General features: G+C 47.6%; 1 protein-coding gene across 4 annotated transcripts in view; it reads right to left on the bottom strand.

Annotated features, from left to right (window-relative positions):
* SIDT1 (SID1 transmembrane family member 1) overlaps nt 1-12491 on the bottom strand; it is a 49258-nt gene that overhangs the window by 4521 nt on the left and 32246 nt on the right. For 3 of the 4 annotated variants that reach the window (XM_063352636.1, XM_063352664.1, XM_063352654.1), the window contains 11 exons: nt 10728-10799; nt 8932-9080; nt 8251-8324; nt 7630-7696; nt 6879-6952; nt 6179-6302; nt 5066-5183; nt 4237-4373; nt 2397-2505; nt 1964-1978; nt 1128-1204 (listed from right to left, as the gene is read on the bottom strand). In XM_063352636.1, coding sequence (XP_063208706.1) covers nt 1128-1204; nt 1964-1978; nt 2397-2505; nt 4237-4373; nt 5066-5183; nt 6179-6302; nt 6879-6952; nt 7630-7696; nt 8251-8324; nt 8932-9080; nt 10728-10799 — 1016 coding nt within the window. The remainder of the gene's footprint in view (nt 1-1127; nt 1205-1963; nt 1979-2396; nt 2506-4236; nt 4374-5065; nt 5184-6178; nt 6303-6878; nt 6953-7629; nt 7697-8250; nt 8325-8931; nt 9081-10727; nt 10800-12491) is intronic. The other variant, XM_063352645.1, reaches the window with a different exon arrangement.

Here is a 12491-nt window from a genome sequence, read left to right as displayed (position 1 = left end):
CATATGAAAGCATAAGGAAATGCAAAAAAGAGGCCTTTCCCTCAGAAATTCAGGATATCATTATGTGAGGATTTGAAGTCTGGTTCTTGCAAACACACATGCACCTGACTCTGAAGTTTGCTCTGCAGGAGCTTTTGCCAAGTGGAAACTGCTCTGGCCCTCACAAAGTTGAGGAAAGTGTTGCAACAAGACTAAATATCTAAAAGAGGACAAGCCCAGCACTTAAGTATCAGCCTCAGGAGGTTCTGCAAATCCTTTGACTGTTTCCATTATTTTTCTACTTAGATTCCTTCCCTCCCACCATTTTGCAGAAAAATTATTGCACAGAGCAAGGACATGCTTGAAAGAGGCACCAGGGAAAGCTTCGGATAGCATCCTACACATATCCACAGAGCCTTTTTTTACCCATCTCAGCAAGAGCTGGGGAAGCACTGTAACTACAGCAGGCAGAAAGGTTACACCTGTGGGGCATGTGCACTAACGCTTACGGCTGCTTTCATGAGGTAGCTATTTCAGGCTGTCCAGGCTTACTTTATATGCCTGAGTGCACTGTCTGCTTGCAAAACTCGATCTGACGCTTATTCAAAGATGGAAGAATACAAAAAATAAAAATAAGAAGGATGCTCATGGATAAAAACTTCATTTGGTTGCAAGCCCTAATTAGCACTCTGTGCCAAGAAGAAAGGAATCAGTAGGACACAAGGTAACAGCTACTGTTTCTTACTTTTTTGCTGTCTGCCCTGAAGTGCTGTAGAAACAGCAATAGCTGTCGCTTAAGCCACAGAGCCAAAATATTGTCACTGCCTTCCCCAGAGAGACTGTGCTGCACAGAGCCTCATACCCACTCCTTTGAACGGATACGCCCAGAGAGCAAGAGCAAAAGCAAATCCTATCATGCTTATATTGCCTTTGCTCTGATGTTTTATTCACCAGGCCTGAGATCAGGGGAGACCTTAAAGTAGGGGACAAACTGCTCCAGTGGAGATCTACACTTACCCAAAAATTTGAGGGAGAGAGAAGGGAAGCAGGGAGCATCATTTTTTCAAATAGCTACACTTCTTTCCTCTGCACATTGCCTAGAAAGTGAGCAATTGCTGAAAGAGGTGCTGAGATGAGAAATCACCTACCATGTACATTGGTCGACTGCACTGCTGGATACAGTCCGTGTACAGCACCATTGCTACCCGTCGAAAGATCCCCAGGTCTGTCAAAGAAGAGGAGAAAAAGCCACAACAGCCAGCAGAGTGAGCGCCAAAATGCCTACAGGGGGAAGATGCAGATACCCACTGGCTGACAACAGAGGACCCAGCCTGCAAATGGTCAGGGTGCCAACAGATTAATTTCTTGTCTTTTGGAAGCAGTCTGTGCAGAGCAGCGAGGCAACCACCACAGGACGTGGATGGCAGTCAGCCAGAGTGACAGGTTTCAAAAAAAACAAAATAAAATAAAAATCATCCCCTTGCCACTGGCACTGCCCAGAAGTCAAGTAGGCCCTGACTGCACACACAAACAGGCTGGCTTTGCAACTGCATCTCCGGAGGAGAGACATGTGTGCAGGAAGGGGAAAAGCACCTTTCACGGAACAAGCTGCCGGAAGAGGGAAACAGCAGAAATTCAATCCTCATCCCTTAGAGGGGCAAAGCGCACTCGAGACACCTTTGGTCTCAAAATCATTGCAGAAGCTTCACTGGAGAGCCATCAGTGGCAGTGGGGATGGATAGACATGCATGCACACACACCGTCCTCATCAGCAACAAATGTGGAGCTTGAAAAGGCTCCCGCACCAAGGTCAGAGGTCTCCTGTGCTATACGCCCCCTTGCTGCTAGCAAACTGACTGCACTGCTCGATAGCCAACCTCAGGTAGCACACGAGCCAGCCTCCCACACACGCTCATGCATCCCCAGCTGCTATGCTGCTGCTCAAACAGTTCAACAGAGAAAAGTGAGAGCTGCTGACAGTTACCTGAGTCAGGGCCATCTGAGGCAGAGAGGAGCAGAAGAGGAAGGAGAAATATGTTTGTAAGCAGAGCACAAGAGCCAGGTTCCCCATCAGACCCTCTCCCCCCTCACCCCATGATAGGGTTTTTATGTAGCTCACCACTCTGAGCACAGCACTAGGGAGAGCTGTAGCAGAAGGGCAGGCTCCCTCAGAGCCCAGCTCTTCTGCCACCACAGAGCGAACAGGACCTGCTGACTCCCATGCGTCTGGGAAGCAGCAGCACAAGGATTTCAGAGGCCAGAAAGGGCATCAGATGGATGAGAGGACAGGATAACACGAAACACAAGCACAGGCCATGGGGTTGTGCTCACAGATGCACAGGATAGGTGACTCACACATGTGAGGACAGGAGGCTTCTGCACACCCTAGAGCAAGATGGTTCAGTTACAGCACTTACCGATCTTGAAGCGGCCCATGTAGTAGATCTGGGTGCTGAGAGCCAGCGAGGCCAAAACATGGATCATTGAGAAAATAACCCAAAACCACATGTCATTTTTTCCAAACACCTGAAAGCAAAGACATTAAAAGCAAACTGAGCCCTGTTATCAGAAGGCTAATTCTTTCCTGTCCTTTATCACCGTGGGGCATTAGACAGCCTCACTGAACATGGAAGAGAAACTCCTAATTTTTCCAACCTGAAAACAGACCTGTAAAACCAAAACAAAGTCTAGAGAAGCAGGAGGAGCTCAGCATTCTGGAAAGGAAGCCATTCTTTCTGAATGCCCCTTCAAACAAGGATGGCAGCTTGGAAGGACAGCAGCTGTCCCAGGGAGCAGAAATGCAGGGGCTCCCAGGCCAGGAAAGCTCTCTCTGCTGAGCTGGGCAGCAGCTCTCTGGCCAGGAGCTGGATTTTTTACAAAGGCAGTCATGGAACCAACTGTTACTTTAACAAGCACACTGTAGTGGACCAAAAAGGACAAAACTGCACTGCAGGTGATAGCTCCTATTGTGCACTTCTGCTTTATTTAAGGACTAGAAATGACCTACAAATGCAGGTTAATGCTATATTAAAGTCTTATTTTTTCAGTTATATATTAAGGAGTCCAGTAACTCTGGTTTGCCATCAGGCTGTGATCACACACTTCCCTCCTGTGGGGCACAACACTTGCCTGAACTTTTCCTTTTGTGTGGAGAAAAAAAAAAAAAAAAAAAAAAAACAACAAAAAAACCAAAACCAAAAACCAAGCAGAAAAGCCACCTTTATGCGAATGGAACAAGGGAGACATGCAGCTTATAAGCTCCACTGAACAGCTTCAAAGCATCCCACAAGAAAAGATACAGCATCCCATAATAAAACCCCAGTGTTTTGAACCTGGGATCTACCACAGCTATCAAGAGGTTATTGGAAAGCCTCGAGTTCATCAGCTGCTCCTGCGTGCTTTATCTCACAGTTGCCTACCCAGAGACCTTTGTAGAATCAATTGGTATTCTGCATTATATGTGGTAGTGAGGGGCTGACAGCGCACTGCGATCTAGCTGCTAGTTCAGAGCAAGAATTCAATGGATTTTGCCTGGTTATTGCTGAATGAAGATGAGCCCTTCAAAAGAGGAGAAGCAGAGACCTCCAAAGTAAAGCACAGGTTGGGGATTCAGGCAAGCCCAGCTCAGTACTTGCAATGCTATGAGCAAACAGGCAAAGTCCTGTACCAGTCTGACCTGTCAGTGACTACTGCTGCACAAGAATGACTCTGATGACTCTTTCTGCTCCAGTGCCTTTCTGTAGAGCTACTCCAGAAACTTGCCTGGGAGCCCCCCAGCCATTATTCTAGCCCTGCACCTCTCCAAGGATAGGAAGGCCAACTGCATGAGCTGTGCCCAGCAACACAGAATTTTCCAAAGGGGAAAAAGAGGCACAAGCAATCAGGTAGCGGACACTTGCCTTTGATGCTCAGCCAGCCTCAACCCCTCCTCCAAGGTGAGCCACCCCACAGGAGACCAGCTGCATGCTTGCACACAGACACCTGGATGCCTGAATTTCTCCTCTTGAGGAGGGCATGTGGTGGGCAAAGCCCAAAAAGAAGCACACCTAAAGAAAACTGCTCTGCTCTTCTCCTCACTGCAAGCACAGGGGAAAGGAGGAGGAAAACCCAAGAGCCCTGGGAATTCAAATATTAGCAGCTGCTTAACACATTCTTATCCTAACCTGCTGCTCTCCCCAGTCATTTGCCCACTTAAGCTACGTTCCCAGCCACATCATCTCCTTCCCAGAGCAGCAAGTAGGTAAGAGAGAGCCATACCACTCCAAGGACGGCCAGACAGATGACCACAGCAAATGAGGCATAGGCAGAGTAGGCGCTGGCATTGATGTCTGGGTGGCGGGTCTGGTAGAGCTTGAGCATGCACAGTCCCGCAATCATGTACATGAAGGAGGTGTCTGTGGAGGGAGCACAAACAGTGAAAACAGGTACTGCCAGTAGGCAGAAAAAGCTGCTCTGAGTACATATAATGAAGTATAGCAGCAGGGCCAAACCCAAGGCCAGCAGGCGCAAGTCCCTGATGCTGCACTACGCCGTACAGCATTTCATGCTTTGCCATCTTGCAGAACATCTACCATGCTCTGGAGCAACAGAAAACAAAGGGGCTCAGAAAATAAGAGCCCAACACAGTGCAAGCACAGAAACAGGCAGGGAATTAGAAAATAGTTGAGGTTAGAAGGGACCTCTGGAGGTTGTCTGGTCCAACACCCCTTGCTCAAGCAGGGTCAGCTATTAGAGGGTTGTCCAGGACTGTTTCCAGTCAGGCTTTGAATATCTCCACAGGAGGCTTCACAACCTCTCTAGGAAACTTGTTCAGTCTTTGACCTCCCCTCAAGTAAAAAATAACTAAAACAAATTTTTATATTTTTTTTTCCTGTATTCATATGGAATCTCAAGGTCTGGAAAGGTGGCTGAAAGGTGTTAATTTACACCATCCAAAGCCTCACTGCCTCCTGACTGAGCCTTGGAACAGGCAGACTCCAGGGAGGTTTGCAAGGGTAGAGGGATGGGAAATGCCAGCAACTCAGCAGAAGACAGAACACGGCAAATCCTGCCTCCAGCTCAAAATGAGAAAAGCAATTCAGCTTACCAAACTGGAAATTGGAGTAATTGGGGCAGACATGGTAACAGGCACTGAGCACCCCTTCCATCATCAGAGCGATACCCATAGCGTAAAAGAGACCAAAATGCTTTGGGATCCCATAGTCCTGAAAGAGAGCAGTGCTGAATAGTAAGTACCCTCACTGTCCTGATGACAAGCAAGCTTCCATTCTCCATCACTTCATCCCTCCTCATCCCTATGCATGTCCTTCAGTCACCGCTGTGGATCTGGCTGAGATCTCATCTGAAAGTCCATAAGCACCAGACCCTGAAAATTGCTAAGGCCTTTACTTGCTACCAAGCTGGTGAAAACAGTGCTGTCTACAGAAACCACCAGCACCACTGCCCACAGGGCTACAGATTTCCTCCATCCTTGCCCAGGAGATACCAAAGATAATGCAGAGGCTCTGGCTACAAACAGCTCTGCTTCAGAGCTAGAGGCAAACAAATTATTCTGGCTTACCACAGCTATATTCTGTCTTGCTAACAAGAGTGCCAAGAAAGAACTCTTGATTCTATAAGACACTAAAACCAAAAGCATCTCAGGACACTCCTACTTTCCACACACCACCCAGAAGAGGTTTCAGGAACAAACATTCATGAAGCAGGATACTAATGACCAGACTGTGTTTTTGACAAGCCCCATTACAAACCTATGTCTAGCTCTTTGTCCACAGGAGCCTCCCTCTATCCTTTCTAGAAAGCAGATCCTTCTCCTTGCTGCCCATTTCCTCATAAGGAAGGGGTAGGGATCCTCATAAGGGTTAAGGTAGGGATCCAGACATGCTCCCACCCAGCTCATCCATCCCAGTTCCTCCACAGTGAGCTCTGGAGGAAGAGCCACAGCCAAAGGAGTCATTCCTCTACTCATCTCCCTGTCTTTGCAAGCCACAGCAGTATGGACAAACTACAGCAAAGTACTGGGGTGTGCAAGAACATAAGTGTCCCACCTACATCCTCTTTTGGCGGTGGGGTGGGGAAGAGGAAAATTCAATCCTCTGTCAAGGAAGGCAAATGGAAACCCACTGTGTATCACTCTGGTTTTCAAATTCTCCTTGTCTTTCCCTCCCTCCACTCAGCCCCATGCAACCATGTTTCCTACCAGGGTATAGATATCTTTCATTTCCATGGCCCGACGGTGGAGAATGTCTCTGCGCAAGACAATAAGGAGGAAGAGAAAGCCCAGCAGCATGTGGCCCACATTGCTGAGGATGTTGTTGAAAGCACTGCAGGGAAAACCATTGAAGACAAGGGCAGCACAGCAGAAGGAGGCTAAATCACAAGCCACAATAAGCTGAATCTATTTTACCCCCTCCCATCTTCCACCTTGGCAGCTGCCAAATATCTGCCAGTTTTACACCCTGGATGACAATTTTAGATGAAGTAGTTCACCTGCCCCAGTGGATTTAACACTTTCTCTGCAAGATTCCCAACTTCAAGCTTTCTTTGCACTCCCTTTTTAGTTCAGAAAAATGCTGCACTGAAAGGGCTAATTTGAACTACTTTGCAGAGCTGCTGCTCCTTAGATAGAAGCACAAGTGTCCAAAAGAGCATGGGAGCCCTTCATTGCTGTGCAGTAGGTTTGCTGTAGGAACAGGGGTACCATAAAGTTCCAGGGTGCATGTGTCTCACTGCAACAGAAAGCCACTTCTGAGCAAACCAGAGAGCTCAGAGTCATAAACTCCAGTGCTCTTATCAAGACAATTACTCTAAGCCTAGCAAAGATAAAATCCTGAACTGGGCACAGCATGAACACTCAGGAGGCATGAGACAATAACACAGGGACCATAGGGCTCACTCACCTCAGCACCCCAAGGGGATGAGCACACAGGAAGTTGTAGTAGCAGATGTCCTGGTTGCCCGTCACGTTCACTACCTGAACAGAGAGGAGGTGGGAGACCTGATATTAGCAAATCCTCTCTGTTCTGGGGGGCTTGCTTCATGCAAACGCTGCATGTACACAAGGTGTACCAGGACACAGCCTAGATCTAGCACTGGCACAGGGGAGTACTGACATCTGCAAGCGAAGCCTTTAGGGGGTGACAAGATATGTACCACAGGCCACAAACTTGACAACAGTCTTCAGAGGAAACATATTGTGCGCTCTCAACCTCACCACTAATAGATCTGTTTTGCAGATATCTGAATAACAGGAGGATAGCAAGGATGGGGCAGGAAGAAGGGAGGACAAATCACTCATATCACAGCAAAACCTACTTGCTTCAGTTGTTTTTTTAGACATAACAGCAGATTCCTCCTGACTTTAAAATGAAACAGGCCCCAAATGAGACATCAGATGAGCAGGAAAACAGCTGCACTCCTGGTTCCCAAGCAAAAATAGCAGAGCTGCAAGCTCAGCAAGCCAAGCCAGCAGCAACACTCAACACATGGTGCAGAGAGAGCAGCTAAGGTAAACTGCCCCTAAGACAGACCAGGATTCCTGGGTGACCCCAGTTTCACTGTGACTGTCATCCTTACACCATGCAACCACAGAGCAAGTTTAAAGGCAAGAGGACCTAAGCTTGGGGGACAAGCACACAGAGCCCAACGCACCGTCTGGTAAGTGATGACAAGCTGGATGACCGGCAGGGCATAAAACACTGCAATGGTGATGATGTTCCTGCAGAGAGGAGACCAAAGCAGCAGTTACGCATTACATACATCAAAACAATTGGTGCATACCCAGGACAGAGCCCCAGGGTGCTTGTGGAGGAACATGTACACCTCAGTGCCTAAGGGCACAGACCCTGCTCTCCCAGTCAGAGCTTTATACTCTGGTTATGATCTCCTGAAGCAGAAGATAAACGTGCTAATGCAAACAGGAGGCAAATGCTAAGGGCACAAGAAAAGCCAGGATGTGAACCACAAGCTCATGTGTTTGAGTGTCAATTTCTCCCCTTCTCCAGTATGTTCCAGCACACTGGATGTTACTGCACCTAAAAGCAATTATGCAAATCAGAGTGTATATGCCAGGATCACTGGTTCACAAATATCCTTATTTGAGGTATGTGGGAAATGCAGTTACTAATTAGAACAGGGTCAGAATGCGTAACAGGGTGGCTCAAAGAATATCCTCAGGTCTAAAGTGTGGTTCAGAAGAAGGACATCTGGACAGACTCCACAATCAGAGACTAGTTCCAGAGCTTGGGCCTTACCAGTTTGTCTTCTCCTTACCAGAAATAGATTTTGTATTTTTTGCTCACAATCCTTCGGTCCTTCCTGGATAAGTCGGACAGATAGAGGAACACCTAAAACATTAGCGGGTGGGGAAAGAGGGAAGAAAACAGAAAAGAACTAATGAAGACTACGGAAGCCAGTAGAAGATCTTGACATATTTGAACAATATGCAGCTTGGTGCTATTTGGACCAATTTTTACACAACGAGCTTGTTGTGTCCCTTGATTCTGTGGGGAATGAGTTCTGCAAAACTCTGACCTCCAGGAATGGCTCTGACCACACAGAGCAGTGCAAGGTGACAAAAGGAGGCAGTTTGAGACTGCACACTACTTATACCAGATAACTCCCTACTATTATTGTACATTGTTTTCTCCCTAAGCTGTCCCATCTCCTTAGACTTTCTGTGACACTCTGGGCTTCTTCCTCCTTTCTCAAAAGCCTTCAATACATTCAGATTTTCCATATCAAAATCACTAATTTCAGCAGTACACTTAGCACAGCAGTAAAACTTTACAGAACTCTGAAAAAGCACTAAGCAGCACATCCAGCTTTATTAGATTAAATCCACCTAAAAGGGAAGTGGAGACTTAAACACCCTGGCAAGCGACCTAGTGCTGGTCCTGGCCCAGATGTGTCCGTGGCGCAGCACCACGGCCACAGCTGCCACACCAGCCATACCTTAGTGCGGATGACATTCTTATCACTTTCAATTTCTGGCATGGTGTCAAAGTCACTCTCCTCCTCCACAGAGCTGTCTGTGTCGGAACCAGCTGGCGGCCTGCGCTCAGGGGAAGACAACTGACGTCCACCACTGGAGCTCGACTCATCTGGAGCAGAGCAGGGAGAAGGAAACAGGCAGGGTAAAGGCTAAATCCCCTCTATGCACAGCAATAAGACAGCTGCCCCAGGTATAAGCTGCAACCTACTGGGACAAGTTGATATGGCCATTTCAGGGAACAAGTTTTCCCATGATCACAAGCCTTCCTAAAAGTCTCAGATATTAGCTAAGAGCACTTTGAAGGACCATCTTCCACCCTCTACAGCATTTTGGGTTTTCCCCTGCTTTTATTCTATTAATTTCCATCTCTAATATTTTCTACTCTTTACTAGCCTGAGATTTGAAATCCAGAAGCCTGAGACAAGCCAGAAAGTTCTAGTGAAAGCAGCAGACTGTTCAGGGGTCAGAAACAGGCTGCCCTAGTTAATCTCCAGATTTTATATAAGCTTTATATATAAGCATTTCTAAAAATATTGTAGAACAAAAGACAAAGGGGAAGAAAGTCAATTTTTCAAAGCAGGCAGAGCATCAGCTTTGCTCCCATTGCATGCACAGTTTTGGTCACCTGCAGGTCAGCAGGACCTGCCTTGCACTTCCCACAGGCTGGCCAAGCTCCCAGCCAGCTCACTGCCCATACTGGCATGAGCAGAAGACAAGTTTCTTCCTCATTTCCCAAATGCTTTTAAAGCATTTCCTTGGGAATTGGAAGGGGAGTAGGGTGGTGTTGAAGCCCTCAACTCTATTCCAGGGCTTAAATCCTCCTGAACTTTTCCCAAACATCATGAAATATCAGTTCTGTGTTTCTTTGTCAAGCATTCAGAGATATCACACCTTCACAGTCCAACAACTGGGTGACATCTGGAGTGTCGGGGCTATCTTTACACTACAGTGAGCAAACGCATCCTGAGCCGGGACCAGAAATTACACAGACCTGCTCTCCTCTCTCATTTGAGCAGCTGCCTCATGCTGCCCTGGACCTGCACCACCTCACCCCAACCTGTCAAATTTAAGGATTATGCCCGAAAGTCCACAGCACTGAGCTATTCAATACCAATTTCTCCACAGGAGGGAAAAACTGTTGTAAGGAGACTAAGAAATACTCTGGCAAAGGAAGGCATCTCCCATCACCTCAGATTAGCAGGATCCTTAGGAGATTTTTTTTCTCCTCCGCTGCCAGGGCATGGTTCACCCATTGACAACATGACACTATTGCTCCCCTCATGAAACCTCTGGACCGCAAAAAGCTCTGATACTGTCTTGCCTTGTGGCACACAACCCTTCAGCCTTCCAGTGAAATGCATGCTTTAGTCTAAAGGCAGCTTGATCAGCTAATAACAGGCTCCTAAAAGCTTGGTTGGAAGTGATCTTCGCCAGTTCCTAGTCAACCTCCTGTCTGAAGTGGCATTGTCACCAACACTTATTAGGTGACTGTAGCTTGGTCTAGCTGAAACAAACATTTTCAATGACAGAGTCTCTCTGGGCACCTCTCCCAGAGATTTGACGCCTTTTTGATGTAGATGTTTTGCCCTAGAGTCCAACCTTAACCTCTCAAGTTGCAATTTTTTTCAAGTAGTTACAAGCTGTTCCTAAAGCAGCTTGCAGCTATATGCTTTTCTGGCTTTAAAGTACCTTGAAGTGCCTTCCCCTGCCCTAGACAGAACACTCCCCGTGTTCCCAGTTCTTGAAGATACTGTACCGATAGCACCATAGCTGCTTCCCTCAGGGGTGCCGGCTGTGATGGGGTGAGAAGACGTCATAATCCCAGATCCTGCAACGGAAACAGACCCATAAGGGACAGTTAATTTCATGTCACTGCTTCAAAACACATCTGAGGTGAATAAAAACAGCATGAAGAGCTCGAGGGTCTTGGGAAAAGGAGCATTTCTCCAAACAGATGGCGGTCTCCCTCTAGAGCATACTGTGCAAAAAGCGGAAAACCTTGCTTTGAAACGCGAAGCAAACCCATTCCCTTCAGCCTCCCCACACAGGCTGCCAGTTCAACTTGCAAAAGCACGAGCCTCCCTCCTTACAGCACCCTGTAAGGATCACATTCTGGGACTTGGATCACATTTTGCAAGACTTGGCAAATTCTAGAGCAAGTCTCACAATATTCAGAGCACCCTTAGGAATTTCTAATTCTTCTCCTTCCCCTCCTCACACATTGATCTATTCAAATATCACTACCTCCACTTATCCCTGGAAGAGTCACAGACAGCCTTTGGCATGACAGCTACTACATAGTTTTAACCAAGCAAGGAGAATGCAGAAGTGGTCCGTGCAAAAAAGTGGCCATGATCTTGTGCTAATGACAGGAGGGGTAAGACTTTAAGGGCTGGGAAGTCCCTGCCTCCAGCCCACACATCTGAAGCAAGGAGGGCTGCACCTCCCAGTCAGGTTGCACTGGGACTTTCGCCACCTGGCTTCACATTCTCTTTTTGCCTGGTATCTGCTTGATCCCCCTGTAGTCCGCTGCTAAACCGGCAGCAGACAAACACGTCAGGAAATGCAGCCAGCTGAATTCCCTCACAGAGGGGTCAAATGCCTATCTATCTCCCCAGAAGGGAGGCAGCAAGAACAAGAGGAGCAGGACCACATCTTCCAGTAGTGGCAAACAGTGAGACAGGTCCAGCTACTTGTAAAGCTTCACCCTCATAACAACATCCTGTGACCAGTCAATAGCAAAGGGACAAGACGTGGGACAGTATTTAAAGCCAAGCAACCTTACTGCAGCCTGGCAATGGCCTGGCTTCCCAAGCAGCATCTCTGGCTTCTCAGTACCTGATCTGTCTCAAACTGACAGGCACAGGCAGACTCCTCTTTCCAGCTAGAAATTCCAGGCACTTCTGTAACGCCTTATGTTGGTTTTTATACTATTTCCATTAGCCTCATACATAAAGAGCCCCAAAGCTTTCCATGCCTGAACCCAATTCCTAGGCAGGGGAGCACCCACATAGCAATGACATTTGATGTTTGAAGTCCAGATCACCATTTTCCTTTGACACATTCACTGTGCTTGTTGGGCTGTGGGCTGAGATTTGGTCTCCATTTCAGCTTCTCTACTCTGCTGCCCCATCCCTCTGACGGGGCAATGAACAGCTCAGAGGGCATCTGAAGTGGACAACATAGCATGGACTGAGCACCAGAGGGAAGGCTCTGGCACACCACAGTCCCCTACAACACCCCTTCAGCCCTGAGCTGGGATTAGCAGGATACTTTTGCAGGATGCTGCAGCAGCAAGATGCACCTTCTAGCCTTCATGTGCTGTGCAACCCTCCCTCTCTCGTGGCAGTTTTCCTGTTGTTTTAAAGTCATTTGGAAACGCAGATCACTGGGAAGAGGGCATGAGAAGCATTTCCCCAAGTTCATGGCACCAAGGCACATGCTTCCTTCTCCCATCAGTCCTGTCCCACAGATGTTCCCTCCCTATTTAAGACCAGGCTTTATGCTCTCAAGTGACTTG

Source organism: Chroicocephalus ridibundus, chromosome 1 (genome assembly GCF_963924245.1).
Source record: "Chroicocephalus ridibundus chromosome 1, bChrRid1.1, whole genome shotgun sequence".
Classification (NCBI taxonomy): domain Eukaryota; kingdom Metazoa; phylum Chordata; class Aves; order Charadriiformes; family Laridae; genus Chroicocephalus; species Chroicocephalus ridibundus.
The sequence above is the reverse complement of the archived record's forward strand: the minus strand, read 5'-3'. Positions and strand labels throughout refer to the sequence as shown.